The following is a 25,256-nucleotide window of genomic DNA, read 5'->3' as shown; positions in this document are numbered from 1 at the left end:
GAGCTGACAGCAAAAGTTCTACAGACAAGTTTGGCAATAATTGACAGTTAACATATTTTGGATCGCCGAGATTCTCAGTAGTTATACATTTTGCCGAGACGATTACCGAGTACTCGGCTATGCAAATCTCGGCATGTTTGTGCCGAGATTCAGCAAGAAAATTTATGTGTGCAAATTGATTTCTTGATTATGACTCAATCGACTTAACATATCGGAGTCCCATATTTGGTAGGAGATCTGTGGGTGTTGCCATATTTTTTTCTATACATCTTTTATTTAGCCTCGGTTTTAACCTTACAATTGTCGTTCACCGGGAGCATTATTAACATACTATATTTTTAAGGGGTAATTGACAATTCCAGAAAAACTGCCAATGTTGCAAAACGCAAAAGCAGTTTTCCCCGATGTCGTTAAACTAATTTAAACAGAAATAGCAGCTTATTGAATTCATATTTTTTTAATAAAATGATGTTTTTTTACACGAAGATTTATCCCTCTTATTTATTCCCTCCACACGCAACAACTTCCGTAATTCGGTTGTCAAATACATGAAAGCATACACAATATATTTCAACACGTATTGTATTACTATTTCAAAATATTATCATCAGTAATACTAGTACCGAAAGAACAATTACAACCCATATTATCAAGCAGGTTTTCTTCTTCATTGCTTTCAGTTTGTAAATTCGCGCCTTTTCGAGCTGGTGAGCGCCATGATCAGTATTCAGCAAAGCCTGTTGGGCATGATATTCTACCACTTGGACCAAACTACCCTGTTCCATCACTAGTGTTGATATCCGAACGAACAGGTCGCGAATCTCGATAAGTGACTTCTCCAGTTCGACTAACTGTGTATGGCGGGCCATTATGTCACGAAGTTTTCGTCGTTCGTGTTCCGTTTTCTCCAGAATCTTTAAAAATAGTTGTTTATTATGGTATATAGAGCTATATAGACAGATAATTTACATTTCCAACAAATGGGGACGTGTGATTACTGGCCAACATCTCTGCTGCCTCATCGTCTGTGATGTTGTAGTTCACTGAAATATTGAATCTAGATTTTATATGCATGTCGAATCTCTCATGGTTTTCCTGAACAAACTTACTTGCTTTTGCTTCTTTTTTCATCAAGTTCTTGATTTTATCTTCATAATAGCTAACAAACTCTTCGTGTTCTCGATATGCACTCAAATAATCATCTTTAATCACAATGAACTGCGTGTGTTTTATCCGAAATAGGGCACTCCCCCGACATTCTTCCTGTTCCATATCCGTGTGAAGTTGTTTTATAGCCATATGAATATGCTTGCACAGTTCGATATTTCGTTCCATCATTTTTTCAACCTTGCTACGAATCACTGTAAAAGTTAATTATAGTCATCCATCCAAAATTTACAATGCAAACCTTTGTCGTTGTAATGGAAAGAGGGCGTCGCCACAGTCCGTTTCATTTCCTCAATGTTTTCCCGAATCGTTTTAATCCACCCGTTAAGCTCTGAAAACTATCAGGATATACCTATTTATAAATTGAATTCATATTGAACACATTACAAGTGGCACACGTTGAACAGAGAAAATAACTAAACAAATGACATGAAACTTTAAATTGATAAGATTCACTGGTCTGGGTCTACAAGTAAGATTTGAGAGATTTAAACTAGATGGTGGTAACTTACCACTGGTAAGAGCATATAAATGCGTCAGCTAAAAACAGTTCCAGAAAGCTTCATATTTATGCGCTTGTAAATGTCTGGTGTGTATAAAAAAAGTGGCTTTATAGTTTTAAGAATATGGAACTTTGTGCCATCATGTGGTAATTTACGGGAAGCTCTCCAGTTGTCCTTTGGCTCGAAACAAAAGCACCTGCAGCTCATCAAATTGTTCAAGGCATATGGGAAACATTTTTCATCAGTAATAACATGCGAATACTATTTCAGGAAATTCAAATGCGGCCAATTTGAAAGTGATGTGATGTCCGAATGAAAAATACATTATTTATGGAGCAAGGGAAAAGCCCGATGGAGATGAAATTTGGTAATCTCTCTCTCCAGCAGGCATTAAACCTTCTCATTATTTGTATCAACAGATTACAATGATCCAGCAGATACATTTGGACTTATTACTAACAATTGAAACTAACAATTAAAACTAACAATTAAAATTAAATCTATAACCCTATAACTAATTGATGACGCCAAGCCTTACATGGCAGTAATAGTACTCTTGCTTAAAAGTGAGTGAGAAGAAAAGAGTGGGAATAGTATACAAGGGTTGGTGGAGAAGGTGGTAGACGAGCGTGGGCTAGCAACTGTGTTAGAATCGGCATGAAGATCTAATTAGTGGCCAAAAATATGGTGGAAGGCAGAGAAAACGACGGGTTTAGAATCAGCATGTAGATCTAATTAGTGATCGAAGAATGCATGGTGGAAGACAGAGAGAAAGAAGAAAAGACGACCGGGTCAATTTCGGCGAGCGAATCTAGTTAGTTTCCAATGGAGAATGGTGAAGAGGAGTGGGGGTTGATCGAAAATACAATAATGTATGTATGCATGTATGTGGAGCAGGGAAAAGCCCACTGGAGTTGAGAATTTTTAAACCTCTGCCTCCAGTAGGCATAAAACCTCCTCATCTTTGTACCAATCTTTGATTCTAAAACTAACATGATAAGTGACTAAGAAACAATCGTTTGATTACATTTCGAGATACATGAAAATCGAAGACATTATATAAGTTAACGAATAAACGACACATACTAGTAAATGGTTAATTGAATCCATAGTTTGTTCTGGCGGAAGGTAATCTTAGAAAGGGGTGATAACGCAGACTACGACGATGAATGTCGAAATTAATTAATTGTAAGAGTTCGGGACAATCGATACGTGATTGTAACAAATCGGCTATAAAACTGCTTTTGAGACATTCCTACGAACAGATAATAGATCCAAACCTATAAGTTTACAGCGATCTTGGTAACTAAATAGACCCTGCAATCGTTGCATGGTAGATTGCGTAGAGCAAACCGAACAAATTTTTACTGGATAGCTTCGACGCGCTCATCGTCGATTTGATAGTAAGGTGACCAAATAATAGCGCCATATTCAAGCGTCGAACCGACTGGTGCACAATGTAATGCCTTAAGGCAGTGTACATTGACAAAGTTTTTGGTTACGCGAAAAATAAATCCTAGAAGCTTTGAAGCCTTGGAAATTATATAATCAATGTGGTTTTTGAAGTTTAACTTGGCATCAAGAATAATTCCTTTACAAATGATTCGCGTTTCAGCACCTTTCCCGTAATGTTGTATTCGTATCTTATAAACGAGTGTTTGCGAGAGAAGGAAATAACAGAGCATTTCGAGGCGTTTAATGCCATTCTGTTTATTTGACACCAATTGGCGAATGAATCAGGCTGTGATTGTAGAAATATTGTGAATTCTTGAGATTTAACCTAGTGATATAGCTTGAAATCGTCAACAAAGGACAGCTTACAGCATTTCAGCAAAAAATTGAGATCGTTAAGGTATAGTAAAAATACAAATGGTCCCAAATGACTGCCCTGGGGTACTCCAGAGCTAACGGCGAAGGGTGTCGTCGAGCAGTTTCCAATTTTTACAGACATTTTGCGGCCAGTTTAATATGAATGGAGCCAGTTCAGTAAGGATCCATTGACAAGCCTAGCTACTGTTATTTGATGATTTATCTTGTCGAAGGCTGCGGAGAAATCTGTATAGATTGCGTCAACTTGGAGACGTGCTTCAAGAGAACGGATGATAAAAGATGTGTAGGAGAGTAAATTCGTTGAAGTTGAACGATTGGGCATAAAACCATGCTGAGTTTCGGAGATGTAGTTACTGCAATTGTGAGTGATAAAATCCAGGACAATAATTTCGAGTAACTTGGAAACTGCACATAATGCCGCAATCCCACGATAATTGGAAGCATCAGACTCATTTCCTTTCTTGAATACTGGAAAGATATATGAACTCTTCATAATATCAGGATACGTTCCTGAGGTGAGTGATGAGTTGAATAGCAGTGAGAGTGTGACTAAAAGGCTTCTCGAACACTTTTTAGCACTACTGAAGGAATACCATCTGGTCCAGCGTTGACTTCAGCTTGACGCACGCTAACTTCAGCTTGACGCACGCTAACTCAATCATAGAAGTCGATATGACAGGGTGAGGGCCGATAGGAGAGCGGTGCGAAACATTGTTGATTGCTTCAGAGATTTGATGATTAGATAGAGTTTCGTCGGAGAAAACACTGCTGAAGTGTTTCCGGAAGAGATTGCATATATCATGTTGCGTTGACGATTGGACATCTCTTAGAAACATGTGAGTTGGTAGTCCTGACTCTTTTCTCTGTTCGTTTACGTGATTCCAGAAGCTTTTCGGGTGGTTTTTTAAATTGTTTTGAACGCAAAGCAAGTGATTATTATATAATATTTTGTTTAGTCGTTTGTAGCGGTTATTGAGGTGCAGATAATAAGATCGCAGCTGGTATAAGGGACGATTTGTAAACTTTTTCAATGTCGATCGCTTGGCTCGCTGAAAAATACATTAGACATCGTATTGTTACTGAGGGTGAAAAAATGGTTTCATAGGAAAATCCTAAACGCAGAGAATCATTGGCTAAACCCGGCTACGTAGTACCGGGTGAGTTTTTGAGGATTTGCTTTGTGCTATGCGGTATATTGTCAGAGTGGCAGTTCACCTCTGAGTTTTCTATGAAACCTGCAAAACCGAAAGGCTGAAAATTAGTTCAACATAGAAAAGCTTTGGTATTTCATTCCTTTTGTGGAATCTGAACTTCTTCAACAGACTTCGCAGGCGATTCATAGCGTATAAAATCATTGCATAGCTGGTGTTACGATCCTACTGACACTAAGAATCCTTCCAGGTCGGGGCTCGAACATACGACAACTGGCTTGTAAGATCAGCACGTTATGCAACTGTACAAGCACAGCAATTACCTTAAATATGTTATCCGGACTCTGCTCCATCGAAAAGAACCATTTGTTATTGATTTACGAAATTCAAACGTTGTCGTCCAGCCCCAGTAAATAAAAAAAAAGTCCAGAAATTGGCTATATTTCAAATTAAATATGCACAAATTGGTTATGTTTAATCTAAAATTGCATTGCGTGAGATAGCGAAATTGGTATTGCTGCGATAGCTGCGGTCGTAAAAATACCAGAAGGCAGTATGTTTACAATTATCAATAAACATTTGACCATGAGAAAGCTCTTTTCAAAGTGGATAAACGCGGCACCACTCGCAGTCGATTAAAAACAAAAACGCTTTGATGATTCAGTGTAGTGTTTAGCCATGGTTACAAGTAAAAAATCATATTTTTGGCGTCTATATGTGACAACGGATTAAACATGGATCCATAACTTCACTCTGGAATCAAAACGACTATCATCTGAGAGGACTGCAGCCGGTAAACCATGTCCGAAGCGACCAAAGGTATAACAATAAGCTGGAAGAATAATGGCTTCCGTATTTTGCATGGTATAATCTTCATCGACTACCTTGATAATCAAGCGAATACCACATAGCATGGTTAGATCATTTGAATTCAAGAATCGAGGAAAAACTACCACATATACCCAAGAAAAACCAACTATGCACAATAACAGATCGGCTGAAAAGTTCGTATAGTTTCTATGAGAGGGCGCCACTATAATTAAATCCATACCATTTTCAGTTAGTACCAACCTTCAAAAGATACGTGTATAAATTTGACAGCTGTCTGATTATTAGTTTGTGAGATATTGAGTGAAGTGAAGCTACTTTTGTTATTGTGAAAAAAATGGAAAAAAAGGAATTTCGTGTGTTGATGAAACACTACTTTTTGATGAAAAAAAGTGCCGCCGATACTGTTGGTGCCTGCCAGGCTTTACCGTCCAACTCCGGTGTAAAGGCACAAGAGGACTGTAAGTGTGATGTTAATCAAACTAGATACACATTCAATGCACATTAATAGCGATTTTATTGTTTAATTTTTCAATACACCCAATGGCGTCCTTTTATATTGCGACGAACGTGTTCAGACAAGTGAAAACTAAAACAGAATGAAAGAAATACACTGCAGCGCCTAAATTTATGCCTTAACCTTAGAAAGAAGCGAAATGATGATATCACTGCTGTTTTCGCTCCTTACACACTCATTTCAATTTAAACACAGAAACGGTTATACATTGACATTTTCCCCCGGGCATTGATCTTGAATTTCAAGTAGCTGATTGTCCATAATGGGAAGCGGTACCAACCGATTTGTAGCTCGTCGCATTGTCCGACCCTCTGTTTTTACATCTGCAACTCGAACTACTCCATTCTTGTCTGGATATGTTGTAATGACTCTTCCAAGTTTCCAAGTTTGAGCGGGAACGTGATCTTCAGCAATAATAACGATTGTATCAGGGCTCAAATTTGGTTGTTTCCTTGTCCATGTACTTCGAACTTGTAGAGTTGACAGATACTCATTAGACCACCTTTTCCAAAATTGATCTCGAAGGTAATCTAAGTATTGCCAACGGGATAGACGGGTTTCCTTCGCATTTAACAGCGAAGGTTTAGATATTGGTAGTAAAGGGCGTCCAATTTGCAAATGAGCTGGAGTGATTGGTAAGGGATCGGCTGGGTCATTAGAGATAGCATAAAGAGGTCTTGAATTTAAAATAGCTTCGACGTGTGTTAATACTGTGTAATATTCTTCGAATGAGAGAACGGCCGTTTTCAATGTCCGTTTTAAATGAGTTTTGACACTTTTCACCCCAGCTTCCCATAAGCCACCAAAATTTGGAGCTCTAGGAGGGATAAAACTCCAATCTATTTCCTTTGGATGAAGAAATTCCGCTATTTTGGCTTGAGTAGTTTCAGATTTCAACAATTGATATAAATGCCGCAGTTCGTTCGAGGCTCCAATAAAATTGCTGGCATTATCAGAAACCATTTTCTTCACCAATCCTCTACGATTAATAAAACGATCCAAGGCAGCTAAGAATGCATCGGTACTCAAATCTGACACTAGTTCCAAATGAATACCCTTTGTTGTAAGGCAAACAAATATAGCTATATATGCTTTCATATGTTTCGGTTTGTATCTTCCTTCCTTAACAGTGATAGGTCCGGCATAATCCACGCCGGTTAACTCAAATGGCATCGAAGGACTAACTCGAACTTCTGGCAGATTTCCCATAATCTGCTGAGTGCGCCTGGGATTTGTTCTGAAGCATATAACACAAGATTGGAAAACTTTTTTGACTGTAGATTTCGCCTTAGTAACCCAAAACCTTCGACGGAATATTGCTAGTAACCCAGATGGTCCAACATGTAAGTTCTCAATATGCAACGCTCGGATTAATGATTCGACAACTGTATTTTTGGGCGGTAATATGAACTGATGCTTGGCATCAAATGGAAGCATTGAATTTTGCAGTCGACCTCCCACTCTTAAGAGACCATTTTCATCTAGAAAGGGATTGAGTGAAGCATAGCTTTTGCTCACCCCCTTACTAGCAACACTGTTGATTTCATCTGACATCTCCGTGGTTTGAAGTGTCTTCACAATGCATTGCAACGAATTTCTCATTTCAGTAACAGTTAAGAATGGTTTGAGATTCCTACTTGTCTTGGGAGTGCGTAAGTTTCGTAAAAATCTCAACACGTAAGCAATAATTCTTTGTAGCCTCCGAAAGTTACTGACGTTCTCAAAGATAGGAAATATCTTATTTGCAACAACTGGTACGACGATGACGTTTGGTGTAGTAGCAGGAATAACAAGTTCGTTTATAACAGCTGACGAATTCACAGAATCATAATAATCATGATGAAGCATTTCTGGTCCATTCCACCAAATCCGATTTTTTCGTAGCATGGCGGGAAACTGACCTCGAGAAATAATATCCGCTGGGTTGTGTTCAGTACGAATGAATTGCCAGATATGCTTATCGGTAAGACGATTTATTTCAATTACTCGATTGCGTTCAAATGATTCCAAGAGATGTGGTGCCTTCCGTAACCAACACAATACAATTTGGCTATCTGACCACAACCGAACGGGACAGGCTGGCAGATTTAATGAATCGATAGTCTTTGTTACAAGGCGAGAAAGAAGAACTGCTGCACACAACTCCTTTTTCGGAATGGTTAACTCGGTAAGTGGTGCAATTCTCGACTTACTGCATAAAAGATGAACGTTAATATTTCCATTTTCTCCTACTGTGCGCAGATATACACATGCACCATACGCCTTACCAGACGCATCAGCAAACCCATGAATCTCATGATGATCATTTTTGGACATACGTACACTGAGAAAACTGAACGTATGAGATTCATAACTTGTTTCGTATGAACGGTTTTTTTATGAGCTCAAATCTGTTTCATACGATACATATAACTATCAGAAAACTGTGATTTGAATTTCATACGACGTTCTAGCAACAATTATAATAAGACATAGTGTAAAGTTTACTGTCTGTGGCACGTATGATTTCGAAAAACTTGTTTGTAAAATGCGTATGACTTAGAAATAAAATTTATATTACACACCAGTGAAAACTATAATAACTAAACCGATGATATTCATAACACGTTTCGTATGAACGATATTTATTCATCTCTTTTTATTTTCAAAGGAAATATAAGTATGTTCATGTGTTACTTAAAACTATGATTCAAATTTCATACGAAGCCATAGTGAACATTATGAAAAGTGTTGTGTGAATTTTATTGTATGCAACTACCATCGACTGGTTTACGAAATGCTTGCGATTTTGTTATGGATATTATACGACGCGCTAATGGACATCATAAGCAATTCTTGTGTGCTAAAAACATACGTTCGTTATTTGAAAACAAAAATGACACATTACATTACATTCGGAACTTGAGGTTCCTGCAGAAGCGTTGTTTGTTTTTGCAGGTAATTTGATATTAATATTCAAAAATTAAAAAATATCTTCATCATGTATTAAATAGAGTGTAGTGTAGATACAGTTTCGTTGGTAAGCTGGCCACGAGAAAAAATTGAACGAGTGCTGTCTCGTGCCGAAGTCAGTTGGAAATTCGATTATTCGTTTGAAGGGAATGAAATGGATAGCTTTCGTCTTGCACTTATAAAGGCACGTTATTCAAAACAGTTCGTAATTCACATGGTAGAATCAGAAAACCAACTGCTTGAAAACGAAGAATTTATAGAGCGCAACGGAAAAGTTCTTATAGCAGTTAGAAAATGGATTACCGGCGATTACGATTATCTTTTTTTTTATCATAAACAGCGACTCAGTGCACATTTAATTTGATCATTGTTGGTATTGATTTCATTAATAGTCCACCATTATTCATTATTAACATTAGCAATGATTATTATTATAGACCTGAAAACAAAACTTTAGTTTATTTGATCAAATTACTTGAAATACTTATATTTTATACATGTACTTATATCACTTGTTTTTATACTAAAACTAAATTAAATGTCATTTTTCCTATAGCAAATTTAGCTTAATGAAACAAATGAAAGTTATTACAAATATGACAAATGGCTTCCAATAAAGAAGAATTGAAAATCAAAATGAATCATACAACCTCATGCTTGTTTACGACCATTTTATTCTGAACTTTTATATAGGGTAAGGGCTCCCTATTTCATCTCATTTGTAAGGACGTCGCCTTCAAACCTCGATTCAGCCACTAAAATCACTATAACTATTTCATATTACTGCTTCATTCGCCTTGTTCCACATTGAGATTTGATTCACATTCCTTGGAAATTAAAATAATGTTCATAAAACAGCAAAAAACACTTATGAAATGTTCACTACTCTGCTCCTAATTTCATCTCAATGGATTTTTATCCATCCTATCGTTGATCCTTTATTCATCCTATAAATTAGCAATGGCGACAGCAATCAAAACGAAATATTTCACTATTACACTCTCAGGTTCAAAATGTCCGAATTCTTCTTAAAAACGGCCTAACGCCAACTATGAGACAATATACGATATTTTTAGAACCAGTTTGAAATCATTTCAACGTTTAAAAATTTTTCAGTCGTTTCCGTTACCTTTCGCTTTAAATTTAAAATTTTACTGAAAAGTTAATTTGGTGAACTTTAAATAAAAACAAAACTGTGATTGTTACTATTTATTTATTAGCCTTTCTTAAAACAAAGTGTAGAGCCAGAGATGCCATTTATACAGATTTATATGTATTGTATAGATTTTTGCGTTCGCATACTGGTTTAAATCAAAGTACCGATTTTGTAAAGATTTCCTAAATTTAATACAGATTTGTACAGGTTCATAGAAAGAAAGAAGTAAAAAATTAGACTTTTCTCTCTGAGTATCTATTAGTATTTGATTGCAGTGATTCTTTAAAAGTTTATTAATCAACGGACAAATCACATGTTAAAGTGGAAATCTTTTATGTAGATAATTGATTGTGAACACTGACAAACATTTATATTAAAATTTGGAACCAATTTGAACTATTTGAAGCCAGATATTTTCATAGAATATGTATTACGTTGCATAGAAAGTCTATATCTGGTCTATCTGTTTTCACTAATAAAATGAAGTTAACAGATTTAACATCATTTTATTAGTGAAAACAGATAGACCAGATATAGAGTTTCTATGCAACGTAATACATGTTTTCTATGAAAATATCTAGCATCTCTGTGCACAGCCGATGAAACACACACACACACACTTCACAGCGTTATGTTGACGTATATCGGAATGAAACCAGTGCTACTAGATTTGCCACAATGGTTATTTCATTAGTATTTAACATGCTGTTCCTGGTAATATTCGAAGCCAAAACAGTTTTATCGAAATATTAATATCAATAATATAATTAAACTAATGTCACGGATACCAAAAAACAGACTTTTTGATGAGATTTTGAAGAACAAAAACAATTTTTGTTTTGTAACATTATGAGATAACTTGGCAACTTTGCGAAACCAAATGAGATGAAAACAAAGCGCAATCAAGTGAACTAAGTGAAAAACTTTCATCTCATATTTTTAAAGACTTTTATTGTTTGTCGGGTAGTTTTTGAAGTATTAAATCGTTAATTAAACAAGTAGCAAGTGAACATTACTAATTATGAAGTCATCCAGCATTCAATGGTAGTGTAATTGTGCGACAAAGTGATCATATTTTGAGACGAACCGATTAGTAGATAATCAGAAACATGACGAACTGTAAATCTTGAGACGAAAATGTGTCCTAAATTGAAAAGTGAGTTTATTTGAAATGAAAAAAACGATAACCGAAGAACTTAAAACCATTTCTTTCAATAGGAAAGTGTGACAATAGCTTTTATAATCATTTTAAACCATTTCACAGTTTGGTTCAGGTAGGTTTTAAAATATGATTCATGTTCAAAGTAATGAGGTGAAGGGATGAGATGGAAATAGGAGCTCAGATGAAATAGGGAGCCGTTACCCTAGATGATTATGTATTCACCATCATTCTGTATTTCGATTGAATCTGAATATCTCGATCGCATGTAAAAATATGCATTCTGTGTATCAATCGAGTGTTTATTTTGTATGGAAAACTCGAACTCGATCGAAATACAGAATGCAAAATTTTACATCCGAACGAAATAATTTGATTCGATCGAAATCTCGAATAGGGGGAATACAAAATCATCTAAATAAAAGTTCATAACAGAATCAAGTGGAAATCATTTTATAAAATGTTCTTATTCATTCCACTACAATAAAATGTACATAATATAATCCATACATCTTTTATACGTTGCCTTTATGAAATTCATCTTGGCAAATTACAAAAATCTTAAGCATATATGTATTGAAATTCATAACAGAATAGTTTGGAAGTCACTTTAAACCATGTTGTTTTTCATTCGACTATAATATGAAATTTATGATCAAACCAATACATTATTCATACGTCGTCTCAATGGAATTCGTAACAGTACGTTATACAAATCATAGTTTATTGAAAACTTATGTTCTCATAGCGCAATCGTATGATATCCATATTAATTTCCTTTGGTTAAATTTCATAAGCAATTATTATGATTCTTGAAATATTTTTTTCCTCAGTGTACACATCTTGGAATTTGTAATAAAGTGAGCTCTGGAAGCGAATCGCGAAACAGCATCCACTCTTGGTGCAACTCAGAATCTAGTAAATCGTCCCAATCGACACCCGAAGCCCATATACGCTGCATCAGAATTTTAGCCAGTACTAATACGGGCCCCACTAAACCAAGTGGATCAAATAACTTGGCAATATATGAAAGAACATATCTCTTGGTTATTGGCTTGTCATAAACATTACCTTGAGTGAAGAAATGAAAATTATCATTGATAGGGTCCCACAACAATCCAAGCACCTTGATGGACTCAATGGTGGAGTTATGGTAGAAGGAAGCCTGTATCTCTCGATCTTCCTCTGGGATCGTTTGTATCAGTGCTAACGAATTCGAGCACCATTTCCGCAAAGGAAAGCCACCCCTTGCTAACATTCGCTGGAGATTAACTTGCAAGTGTATTGCCTCCTCAACGGTGTCAGCTCCTGACAATAAGTCATCAATGTAGAAATCGTTCAACACTACATCAGAAACGACAGGAAAATCATTTCGCTCATCCTCGGCTAATTGTTTCAGAGTTCTTGTGGCTAAATATGATGCCGACGCAGTTCCGTATGTTACGGTCGTGAGTTCTAGTACCTTGAGACGATCCGATGAATTTTTTCTCCAAAAGATACGTTGGAATGATGTATGGGTTTCATCAACAACAACTTGTCTATACATCTTACAAATGTCGGCACAGAAAGCAATACGATGTTTCCGAAATCGCAGAAGAATGGAGAATAGGTCATTTTGGACTGTAGGACCTACCTTGAGTACATCGTTGAGAGAATATTTTGACGAAGTAGCTGTCCCATCGAAGACAACACGTAGTTTTGTTGTTGAGCTTGATGGTTTGAGTACCGCATGATGTGGTAGATAATACGTTTGATGTTGATTTGATGGATAGTCGCTCTCTTCAATTTCTCGACAATGACCGAGCGATAAATACTCGTCGATAAAATTGCAATACATTTGCTTTATGTCGGGTTGGTTGTGGAGGCGCCTTTCCAGTAACAGAAACCGTTTAAGTGCTAATGAACGGTTGTTACTTAAATCATTGACTGTTTCACGAAACGGAAGCTGAACGATATACCTCCCAGTTTCATCTCGTCGATGTGTTTTTTGGAAATGATCTTCAACCTCAATTTGCTCAGAAGGCACACCACTCCTATGATCGATTTCCTCCAACTCCCAGAAACGTTTCATATTTGTAGTCAATTCTTCCATTGAGACTACATTAGAGTACATTGTAGTAATATTTTGTTCTAGAGCACCTGCAGCGACCCACCCCAACTGCGTTTCTTGTAGCCTTGGCATTTCGTCACTTAGACGCAGTTGTCCTGGCATCATTAACCCAAAAAAGAATTCTGCTCCAATCAGCATATCTACTTTTTCGGGAGTATGAAAAATGGGTCGGCAAGTTGTATACCGGTTGGTATGTACCAATTGCTTATATCAATTTTAGTAGACGGGACTGAGCCTGTCACTTGATGCGTCAAAAGACACTCCATCTCTTCGCAGAAGCTGGTGTAGTTTGATAATACTTTGACATTAACCTTATAACGCACTTGTGACTTAGTTCCACCGATTCCAACAATTGGAATGTTGACAGGAGTCTTGTTTGCTGAGAGAGATTTGGCCATGGATTCCGTCATAAAATTAGCTTGTGAACCAGAGTCGAGTAGTGCTCTGCATTGATGTAATTGACCCTTGCTGTCGACTATACGTACCATGGCAGTCAGAAGCAAAACATGCTTCTGTGCTTTGATGGCACTAGAACACGAAACGTTGACGGTAGAATCACTTACGGAATTAGCATCAGATCCAGTAGAAAGTATACTTCTGTTTTCCTCTAGTCTATTTTTTTCTGCTTGAGGTGGTCCATTATCATCAACTTCCAGTGTCGGTTCAATATGAAGCAACGTGTGATGCTTTCTTGAGCATATGGTACACACTCGTTCAGAGGGACAAGTGCTAATACGATGACCCTTACGCAGACAGTTGTAGCATGCCTTCACATCCTTGATTTTGGCATGTCGCTGAGCAATGCTCATGTTTCGAAATACAGGGCACTTATAATTCGGGTGATGTCCAGGACACAGTTCACACGCATGTTCCGTTGCCGATGTAGCTGCATTGGCCACTCTAAGTGAACCTTTGGTTGGCGCGATAGATTTCAATTGAATGGGTTTAATGTTCGATGTAATCGCCACTTCACATCTTTCCAATACTAAATACCAGTCTCTTAGATGCTCCACTGTGGTATTATACGTAGGTAATTGGCCTTTTTTAAGAGTTTTCTCCCAATTTTCTCTACTTTCCGGATCTAGTGCGCCAGTCAAGAAATTTATCACGAACAATTCTGAAAGGCCGCTTAGATCTTGGTTCATAAAACGTAGACCATCGACGTGACGAGTGCATTCGTCGAGCAAATCTCGCAATTCCTTTGATGCTTTCCGTGTCATTCGTTTTAATTCCTTGATGCCTTGAATATGGGTATCAATAATAAGACGCTCGTTACCGTAGCGCTCCTCGAGAATGTTCCACGCATGAGTATAATTGTTGTCCCGTATTGTTGCTGCGTCAATTACTCCAACGGCCTCTCCAACGAGTGACTTTTCAAGATGATATAATTTGATGGCATCTGAGTCGGTGGATGTTCGCATCAAATCCTCGAACACTGCCTTGAACCTTGGCCAATTACGGTATTGTCCATCAAATGTTGGTAAAGGCATTCGTAGTGCCTGCTGCTGCACGATCACTTGTGGCTGGCCAATAACGGAAGCATTTCGCGATAAATTTGCTGTATGAGCCATCATCTGCTCTTCAATCATTATAGAAGCTTGGTTATATTGATCCTCGAACTCGGTATATATTTCTTCTTGCGATTCGATGTTACTTTCTGGAATTATTGCCATCACTTTACTATGAAATCCACTGAACTCGGTGTACGCAGCATCGATGTTTTTCGTGAAGGTTTTTAATTGTGCTACACTAGCTCGTCCTTGAGTCGCTGTCAAAGTGGTTAGGACACGAGTCACTTTATTTTTCACCTGATCGCGCTGACGGAATAATACTCCTAGCGCTTGAAGCTTGCTACCATCGGACGTGGTCTCCCATTCGTGGAATCCTCGGAATGATCCTGAATTTCTTGAGTTTGATGCAGATAACTCTCCTTCCGCAACTGTTAAACCTTTCATGGGTGTATGAATCATTTTTACCGATCAACTGATGGGACAGTGTTCTTTCGGTGTTTATTTTAATCGATCAATGAATTCACTATGTTTTCTTCGCGGTGTTCAAGCCCCGTGAAACGCTTTTCCATATCCGTAGGTCACTGGTTTACATCCGACTTGAAGGACCAAATGTTGGTGCCTGCCAGGCTTTACCGTCCAACTCCGGTGTAAAGGCACAAGAGGACTGTAAGTGTGATGTTAATCAAACTAGATACACATTCAATGCACATTAATAGCGATTTTATTGTTTAATTTTTCAATACACCCAATGGCGTTCTTTTATATTGCGACGAACGTGTTCAGACAAGTGAAAACTAAAACAGAATGAAAGAAATACACTGCAGCGCCTAAATTTATGCCTTAACCTTAGAAAGAAGCGAAATGATGATATCACGCGTTTTTTTTGAAAACGGCCTAAAACCAAGTGAGCTAATTCGAGAAAATCGATATTGAATTGTTATCAATCCAATTCAATTCACTATGTCAAAACAAAAGCTAATTGAAATTGAACAATATATGATTATGTCGGGTTTGGTGATGCTTTTTCATAATATATAATAGTTTTACAATATATTTCTCAATTTGAGGAGTATTTGTACAAAATGTGTTTTTCGCCCTTTACTTAAAGCATGCAGTCTTTTTGGCCCTGAATTTTAGACGTTTACTCAGACATGTCAAGTTTTGTTTTGGTTCATTCGTCGTTTTCTTTTGGCCCTTCGCAAGGTTTTAACTTGTTTATTGGCCGTTTTAATTATTATAATATCAATAATAATAACAGGTAACATTTCGTTTATTTTGAATGTTGGGGAGTGTAAATAGTGAAACTGCTACCTATTCATTAAAAGAAAACGGTAAGTTCCATTCTACAATAATCAGTTACTGAAGTTTACTGATTGTTTTTGTTTTTCATCAGGAATATGCATTCAAGACATACAATTCTTTCTTCAAACAAGTTTTCGAGAAGGAGGAAACTAACTCAGAGGTGACAGTACATCCGGATCGATTTGGAACTATTCTCATAAAATAAATGATATACAAGTCCACTAACTACTGGGAAATTATGTTTTTGTTCGTTTATAAATCATCTTGGAAGCATTCAACTAAACAATGTTTTCATTCATCGGCACAACTTAAAATGATATGAAGGTGATGGCTAATAATGTTGGATTCAATGGGAATCAATAAAGTTAAACACGTTGATTCAAAATACCAGGAGGAATTCTCTGTCATTCAAATAGATAAATTAGTAGTTACTGAGAATGTTTGCGATCTTATTCCGGAAAAAAATAACCATATGCTGTGATAACGATATGCTGTTAATAAAAACTCGTGCCGACTATCTTTCATAGGAAAACGTTGCATATATTTATACAAGAAAAATAATAAACATATTGAGTAAAGTTACAATGCATTAAGATCTTCTAACTCTTCTTCGTGAAAAACATCCAAATCCGCCTCAAAGTGATCGAGAGTTCTTAAAATTTGTCTTCGTCCTCGTTTTTTCGGAGTGAGCTCTTTCAAAAACGTTTCATAGTATTTTTTATTAGATACAAATTTCATCATTTTTCTTAAATCTTCTAGTTTAGCTTCTGGTAGTGGCAACGGTTCTAAGGTTATTGGACCAGGAAGTATAACAAATCCCGAATTAGATTTGTATAAGGACATTTGAGACCAGCTTTGATCTCTAATATCATACTTGTACAATAGATTTTCATTAAACGTGCAATATTGAAAGCACATGATTTTTTGAAAGCTTATTTTTTTGTTATCACAATCCATAGTGGGTTTTTTATAATATTTATCAAGTTGTTTCAGATTTAAAAAATCTTTCTGTTCCATGGTATAAACCACCAGAGGTTGCTTGCGCCTAATACTACTAATGAATATTGCCCAGTCACGTGGAACTTCTATTTGTACATTTGATTTTTTTTTGGCTCGTTCAATACAGCTGTGAACCGAATCTACCTCCATATGAGAATGTCCACTTTGCATAAAGTTATGTGTAATTTTCAGATCTCTTCCCTGTTTTCGAAACTGGTCAATCAATGCCATGAATGTACTACAAATAACAATATTATGATTTTGTCCAAAACACCGATCTGAGTAACAGTTCACAATTTTAATATTTTGTGGTAACGCATGAATAAACTTTAACAAACAAGATCCTATCTCATTTGCTCCACGCCTGGCCTTCCCTTCATCCCACAAGTAGCAATATGATTTGTTGATGTTCCCACAAGACGCAAATATAGTTAAATTGTAGGTATACATTTGCCTTAAATAGTACACCTGGCCACATGACAAGTGTGGTGTAGCGAGAGCTTTCTGTAAATCAAACGAAAAAGTGCAAATATCACACGACTCTCGAGATTCTTTGATATCGAATCTTTTCTTCTCGAAAATAGCTTCTCCTCTTTTTTGGTGGGTCTCAAGATCTGATTCTATGGATTCTCTGTCAATGGGATCAACGGCTAAACGACGACGTATCTGTAGTTCATCACAATAATTACAAGTATCCACGCGAGGCTTACGAAATGACAAATTCATCTGTTTGAAAATTTTGTGGTAGGTACTATACGACACAATAGGTAAATTTTTCATCAAACACAACTCTTTAAATAAATCAAACATTTTAGCGACTGACAAATCGCTGCTCAAGAAAACTTTTGATGATTTCTCGCGGGAATAATGCGAATCACAAGAGGGAAATGATGAGATGTGATCTTTTATGAATTTTATCTGACTGTCACTCAATACACATGGATTTCTGCTCTGCGTACGCTCATCATCCGGGCACATGCCACCATTGGCTATCGTTTTTTCAGAAAGCCAGCGTACTTTTTTATCTTTAATATCCAACGTGTTTTGAAACATTTTTTTACAAACACGTCGCCTTCCATTCAAGGCCGGTAAGTGATAAATTCTTGTAAAAGTTCTTCGTGAATTTAAGACCTGCAGAAGTTGTAAATTTATTGACATTAAATCACTTATTGTAAAGAAATAAATTACCCGACTTCCGTGAACCGGTTTCACTAAAACATGATTGGATATAAACTGGTTCTGTCCAGATGTTCTCAATTTCAGGAATTGTTTCAGAATACTAGTTCTTATTTTATCAGTATACTGTTCAAAACATTTCAAACGAAAACAATTACAATTCGCTTTAATGCAACGTGCGGATACAACCGTTCCATCAGACCTTTTATATGGTTTACCGCATTCCTTGAGCCGTTTGCGAACGATCCATGTCTGACTTTTCTTCTTTTGATCTGAAAAAGAAAGATAAACGTTTTATTTAGTAAATGTATCGATTCGATAATATTTATGTCCATTATAGATACACCATATATATCAAAATATCAACAATGCGACGATATTATATCGTCAAATAACGAATTAGCTCCTTTCACCTTTTTGATTTTTACTAACTGCATCACCGGTTTCGCTACTGCTGCTTTCAATAAAACCAATGTCAGAGCACTCGTCATCACTGAGTAGTGTATCAACGCGAATTTTTTCAAAATATTGCGTAATCGAGAAGTCATTCAGGCCATCAACTATACCTTCGCTGGAATCGTTGCTCTCTTCAATACTATATTTAATATTTTCTATAACTTCAATGTGATCGATAGAACCTTCAGCTGGAGTGATGCAGTGTTGCTGGAGATTCATGCTATATGATGAATGACTTATTAACCCAGATGGAGTTAAATTTGCATCTACAATGTTTTATATAAATAAATAAATAAATAAATATATATATATATATATATATATATATATATATATATATATATATATATATATATATATATATATATATATATATATATATATATGTATGTATTTACATTGTTACCTATTTCAGTTGGAAAAATGTCATTACAATCTGAGTTTTGGTTCAGGTGATTTACTTTCGGCACTCGAACTTGGACGTATTGATGATCCAAAGATGGATGATATGAGGAAGAAAGTTCTGCGTTGCTTGGTAGTAAACTTTGACTATTGATCGAACTGAAATGCTGGGGATAAATTGAATTCAACGAATTTCGCATTAACCAGGAAGACACCTTGTCAAAAGAATTATCTGAAATATGAATGATACGAAATAAATATTTTCACAAAAGTAAACTCGAATCTTTTACCTACGGTAGAGTATTGTGTAGACATCCTTTGACGGTCTGAGGAAAAACACTTTCTGCTTGTGGATAACATAAAACTCTTCCGGAAATGATCATGTTCTTTCTTTGGAATGTGCGCCTTTTTGTTCTGCTTAATCAATTGTAGTGGATTCCTTGTTACGCTGCTTAGTACCTGATCGACGTTATGGGTAAATTCAGTAGGCTGACTGAAATTTGACGAGTTCAACCACGATGACACTTTGTCAAATTGATTATCTAGAAAATATTATGAGCTTAAGTCCCATTCATCACAAATCATAACCTAATCTTACTTGGTATTTCTTCAATGGTAGTTGACGATGCGTTTTGCGCCCAAGATCGTTTGGGAGTCGATCGTTTAACAGGTTTGTGTTTATTGAACGATGATTCAAGATATGACCGTTCATGTTGGTTAGCATTGTCATCAAATGCCAAAATCGCCGCATCTACGTAGATATTCAAACGAAATTTGTTCAATGTTAAAAATTGTCGAAGTATTTAGTTTATAAACTTACCCAATAACAGTTGAAAACCGTTAAGTTCTTGATTTAGTTCCATTTCTTTAATTTAGAGTAAAATATTTTTGATAAAGTCACAGACCAATAACACGAGGCAAAACTAATACGCACTTTGGTCGTTTGCTATAATAAACGGCCAAAATACTTTTAGTTAACAAAATGTGATTGGCCATTTATTCGATTTGTCTAGAAAAATGTTATAACGAAGATTTTCAAAGAATTAGTAAAATTATGTGAAAAACAGATGTACAGAGATTTATATTACACACAAAAACAAAATCCTGAAATTTGGTTTATTGGCCGTTTTCAAAAAAAACGCGTGATATCACTGCTGTTTTCGCTCCTTACACACTCATTTCAATTTAAACACAGAAACGGTTATACATTGACAGATACCAAAAAATGACTTGATGAGTGTTATCCAGACTATGCACCGGGCGAAGCAACAATTCGTAAGTGGTTTGCAAAATTTCGTACTGGTCATATGAGCACCAAAGACGATGAACGCAGTGGACGTCCAAAAGAGGCTGTTACCGATGAAAACGTGAAAAAAATCCACACAATGATTTTCAATAACCGTAAAGTGAAGTTGATCGAAATAGCTGACACTCTAAAGATATCAAAGGAACGTGTTGGACATATTATTCACGAATATTTGGATATGAGAAAGCTTTGTGCAAAATGGGTGCCACGTGAGCTCTCAATCGATCAAAAACAACAACGAATTGATGATTCTGAGCAGTGTTTGGAGCTGTTATATCGAAATAAAACCGATTTTTTTCGTCGATATATAACAATGGACGAAACATGGCTCCATCACTTCACTCCGGATTCCAATCGACAGTCAGCTGAGTGGACTGCACGCGATGAACCGAACCCAAAGCGTGGAAAGACTCAACAATCGGCCGGTAAGGTTATGGCGTCTGTATTTTGGGATTCGCATGGTATAATTTTCATCGACTACCTTGAAAAGGGAAAAACCATCAACAGTGACTATTATATAGCGTTATTAGAGCGTTTGAAGGACGAAATTTCAAAAAAACGGCCTCATTTGAAGAAGAAAAAAGTTTTGTTTCATCAAGACAATGCACCGTGTCACAAGTCGATGAAAACCATGCTGAAATTGAACGAATTGGGCTTCGAATTGCTCCCTCATCCACCGTATTCTCCAGATTTGGCCCCCAGTGACTTTTTCCTGTTCTCAGACCTCAAGAGAATGCTCGCTGGTAAAAAACTTAGAAGCAATGAAGAGGTAATCACTGAAACTGAGGCCTATTTTGAGGCAAAGGACAAATCGTACTACAAAAATGGTATCGAAAAGTTGGAAGATCGCTATAATCGCTGTATGGCAATTATGTTGAATAATAAAAATGAATTTTGGCAAAAAAATGTGTGTTTCTATTAAACGATACGAACTTTTCAGCCGAACTGTTACAATGTACCGATTCACAAGTCGATGGTTAAATTGAATGAATTGCATCCTCATCAACCGTATAGTCCATATTTGGCCCCAGTGCCTACTGGCTATTAGCTGATCGCAAAAAATGGTCATCGGTAAGAAATTCAACTCAAATAAAGAAGTAATTCCGGAATTTGAAACCTATTTTGAGACAAACAACAAGTCCTTCTACAAGCACGGTCTCTTGAAGGATTGATGAATGAAACTGATTTTTGGCAAAACAAAACTGAGTTTCCTAAGTTAGTCACACGACTTTTTGAGTGATGATTGGAAGGTCTTAATGAGTATGATGCAGTCAATTGTGGATTGGAACACTTACTGCTCAAATTTCGGTTTATCAAAGCCGAAGAGAAGTTCAACTGTGCCATAAGTTATGTACAGTGAGTCGAGACCAATCAAACGGTCGGGATCAGGGAAGGTTTCTTAGAACGAGCGGATGCGGATTCTAAACTATGGTAGTATTTTTAATTATCAGTCGAACTAGCGAGCAATAGTATAACACCTTCAAACAATGTGGATCTTTGAAATCACGTCCGACTTTTGCAATAAAACCTATTAGGTTGCCGGGTTACTTTCGCAATTAGTAATGAACGATGCAAATTGAAAGTGAGTTTGGCATTCGAAGAAAACACCAAAGTTATTAACACGACCATCTCTTTGAAACGTTTGTCCGTCAATTATATATTCAAGATGAAATATACTCAACTGTTATCACCTTACATCTTGCAATGTTGGTAATAAGTCAGTTTCATCGACGACAGGGAACGAATTTATTCAGAAGCCGGTGACAGTCGTCAATAGAGCGGACCTCGAGATAATTTTTCAAATCACCATCACAAACTACTGTGCTGCCTACATCAAGCAGCAACGCACCGTCAGTAAAAACGGCGAGAACGAAAGTGGATCCACGATGCTGCCTTGCGGTACACCTGATACGTTTGTGAACGACGACGACACACAAGAAAAGAAATAACTAAACTCGTAAGGCTCTACCATCCAAATAGGAGTATTGCCAGTCAGTAGACTTTTTTTGTTGTAACCAGTCGCGGCACTTGGCATAAAAATGTTCGATGGCTAATTCGGTCGAATGCCGCTTTCAGATCAGCTTATACTACACAATTTGCACTTTTGCCTCCCAACGATACTAGCGATAGGAACGATAAAGTCATCTTACTCCAAGACAATGCGTTATCAAGCGTGGCAAGCGTTTCCAAAAGTTTCCTGCGAATCGGAATATTCCGATCGATAGTGAATTTTTTTATTCTGTATCTTGATCGAGTCAGAGTTTTTCATACAAATGCTCCACTTGATAGACTTACAGAATGCAAATTTTTATATTCGATCAAAATATTTCTACTCGAACGGAATGATAAATAGGAGTGAATATTTTTAATGATATTCGTTATACGAACATATTTTAATTTTTATACAATAAAAAGTGAATTAAAAAACAGCCTTCATACTTATTCGTAGACCCAATTATTTGAGCAATAACCATCCAGAGGCAACTATGAAATATAGAACACTATTATTTCTTTAGAACATGAAGAAGACTGATTGCGCAAACAGTCTTTTGAACTCCATTAGATACCTGTATGCAATCAATGCGACCTAATTTCCCGGGAAATCTATGATTATTTACTCTGCGTGCACCATTAGTAATATTTTCAACAAGTAAGTTCATACATTGCAGAAGGAAACAATTACTCACCTTCTCCAAGTTGGAGAATATTTCTTCCTGTGACTTCGTGGGTATCAAATCAATGCTAACATTGCTGCTGTATTTGCATCGCTGCAAATGAACAAAAAAAAAGAAAAGGTAATCTACATTAAGAATCATCTCATACTCAGGGAAGTGTGATTCACGCGATTACGATGCATATCTTAGGTTTACTACTGCAGTACAGCGTAACTTTGTTCATGTGTTTATTCAATAATATACATTAGTTTGAATCTTGTCTGTTAGCCGATTCTCCGGTGAGACGTTTTCATGTTGTATATTTAACTAATACTGCCACTGAGACAATATTGTCATCAATACACGAGTTACTGACAACGCTTCAGATACGGAAATATTTTGTTTTAATATGAATTACATTGTATTGACGTATTTGAGTTGTCCTAACAATAGAGTTATCTCTTATGAAGATCATCATCGTCACATAAAGTTTAAATATACACAACAAATTCGGACAGTTACTGCTGTGGGCTTGAGCTGTCCATAATGAGCAATAGCCCAAGTTTTCAACAAAAAATAATATTTCCACGTGTTGCACTGTACTATACATATTGCCGCAGAAAATTAGCAATATAGATATCGTAATAGCCTCATCTGTCAAGTTTGTTTGCCTTGGATTTCTCGCACTCGCATGTGACTAACACAGTCTGGGCAAAATAAGCCACAACTTGCACATTTATTGCACACTGAACCTAAGTAGTTCAATCATACTTTTCCTCTTCTACTTTACACTAGTTTCGCGGCCGTTGGCCAGACGCAACTTAACGTAATTGACACTAGTTGGTTCGGCAAAGGCGAATCTGCGTCCTGTGATATCAAAACGAGTTTAATAATCGGATGCTACAGAAAATTCATTATTAATTTTTTAAACCCAAAAAGATATATCTGATCATGTTTCGATAACCGCACTTGCACTTGCAACAGTAAAATAACCTACACTTTTCAGTTCACTCAAGCGATCCTTGACCATTCTCTACTTAAAAATTTCAGCTCCAACTATTCAATATTTGATCCAATAAAACAACACCTAGTGAAAATGCAGTATCTGAGTTATCGCGAACGAACAACTGCTGAAAACGTAATCTTATCGACCGAATGGAGAATGATAAAATGATTACGAATTGAACGACGCTATGTTAGTGTGGCGCATTCCGCAAACCGCAAAAAACTGTATCAGAACTTTAAACGTCAGAAGTAGACGCCATCGGGCGACGTTCACTTTCGTGGTCTCTCTGTCGCGTGCGGTGAGTTTAAACGCGACAGCGCGAGTGCTAAAACCAATACACGACGCTGTATTGCAATCTAAGCGCTTCCTACGACTTAATATATAACAAATATGAGATGAACGGTACGACGAACGAACTCGATTAAGATTTACCCAGCCAAAACACAAGCTATCATAATCACTAGAATCACCTAGCGAAGGGTCATTTACATCAATCTCGTTTGTCATTAAACAAGATTTTAGAAGTATAGGTAATTCGTGTATCATTATGTGTGACATCGTAAATAAACTGAAATTATCCGAAATAAACTTTCTTGAACCTACACCAGTCCTGACTCTTAAGCTACATTTTAATGACAGTTGCATTGACATGAAGAAATAAAAATAATGTTTTTAGAAATACTCAAGTCTTACCACCGTTTTATTCGGTTTAAAAAATATAGATTCCAGCATGAAACTCCTCGTTACAATACAAACTCTTAACACTTAATCAGGAACGTATAAAAAAATCGCGTTTCCATCCATTTATGTTCCGTTTCATTTAAATTTATGTTTGAGAAAACCGATTTAAAGTTTATTCGCACTATTCCGGGACGTCAGTCATCGCCGATGAGGAAAAAAACGCCAGATCGTCCCGGATGGTCCCGTCCCGGCCGTTCCGGAATAGTGCGAATAGACTTTTAGCTATGTTAGAAAAAAGTGAGAGAGATCCTTTTGAAACTTTTTAAAACTTTTTCCGGTACTTCCGGAACCGAATTCCAAAGACCAATAAAACCGAAGTCGTTTCGTGTG

At 36.7% G+C, this 25,256-nt stretch overlaps 2 protein-coding genes across 4 annotated transcripts; both read right to left on the bottom strand.

The window, feature by feature from the left end:
- Positions 1-487: 487 nt before the first annotated feature.
- LOC131425243 (syntaxin-4) lies at positions 488-24,722 on the bottom strand. Of its 2 annotated transcripts, XM_058586965.1 has the most exons (6): positions 24,177-24,722; positions 23,213-23,293; positions 1,409-1,505; positions 1,110-1,361; positions 970-1,043; positions 488-914 (listed from the first exon to the last, which is right to left on the bottom strand). In XM_058586965.1, exons 1-6 carry the CDS (start codon positions 24,207-24,209, stop codon positions 594-596), a joined length of 858 nt encoding a protein of 285 aa, XP_058442948.1. In that variant the 5' UTR covers positions 24,210-24,722; the 3' UTR covers positions 488-593. The 2 variants fall into 2 exon arrangements, with proteins under 2 accessions (XP_058442948.1, XP_058442949.1); XM_058586966.1 differs by lacking the exon at positions 24,177-24,722 and having other exon boundaries at positions 1,409-1,498.
- LOC131425241 (uncharacterized) lies at positions 16,766-19,047 on the bottom strand. Of its 2 annotated transcripts, XM_058586964.1 has the most exons (3): positions 18,775-19,047; positions 18,374-18,633; positions 16,766-18,316 (listed from the first exon to the last, which is right to left on the bottom strand). In XM_058586964.1, exons 1-3 carry the CDS (start codon positions 19,034-19,036, stop codon positions 16,766-16,768), a joined length of 2,073 nt encoding a protein of 690 aa, XP_058442947.1. In that variant the 5' UTR covers positions 19,037-19,047. The 2 variants fall into 2 exon arrangements, with proteins under 2 accessions (XP_058442947.1, XP_058442946.1); XM_058586963.1 differs by having other exon boundaries at positions 16,766-18,633.
- Positions 24,723-25,256: the final 534 nt, after the last annotated feature.

This window comes from Malaya genurostris, chromosome 1 (genome assembly GCF_030247185.1).
Source record: "Malaya genurostris strain Urasoe2022 chromosome 1, Malgen_1.1, whole genome shotgun sequence".
NCBI classification, from domain to species: domain Eukaryota; kingdom Metazoa; phylum Arthropoda; class Insecta; order Diptera; family Culicidae; genus Malaya; species Malaya genurostris.
This window is presented reverse-complemented; position numbering and strand designations above follow the sequence as displayed.

Excerpts from the sequence above, each read along its gene's own strand:
- LOC131425241 (XM_058586963.1), bottom strand. The coding sequence starts at position 19,036 with ATGAATCTCCAGCAACACTGCATCACTCCAGCTGAAGGTTCTATCGAT. Across the intron at positions 18,634-18,774 it reads AGTTAGTAAAAATCAAAAAG|ATCAAAAGAAGAAAAGTCAG; the intron begins GTGAAAGGAGCT and ends TTTCTTTTTCAG.
- LOC131425243 (XM_058586965.1), bottom strand. The coding sequence starts at position 24,209 with ATGGTCAAGGATCGCTTGAGTGAACTGAAAAGT. Across the intron at positions 23,294-24,176 it reads GCTTGAGTGAACTGAAAAGT|CGATGCAAATACAGCAGCAA; the intron begins GTAGGTTATTTT and ends GTTCATTTGCAG. Across the intron at positions 1,362-1,408 it reads TTTCCATTACAACGACAAAG|TGATTCGTAGCAAGGTTGAA; the intron begins GTTTGCATTGTA and ends TAACTTTTACAG.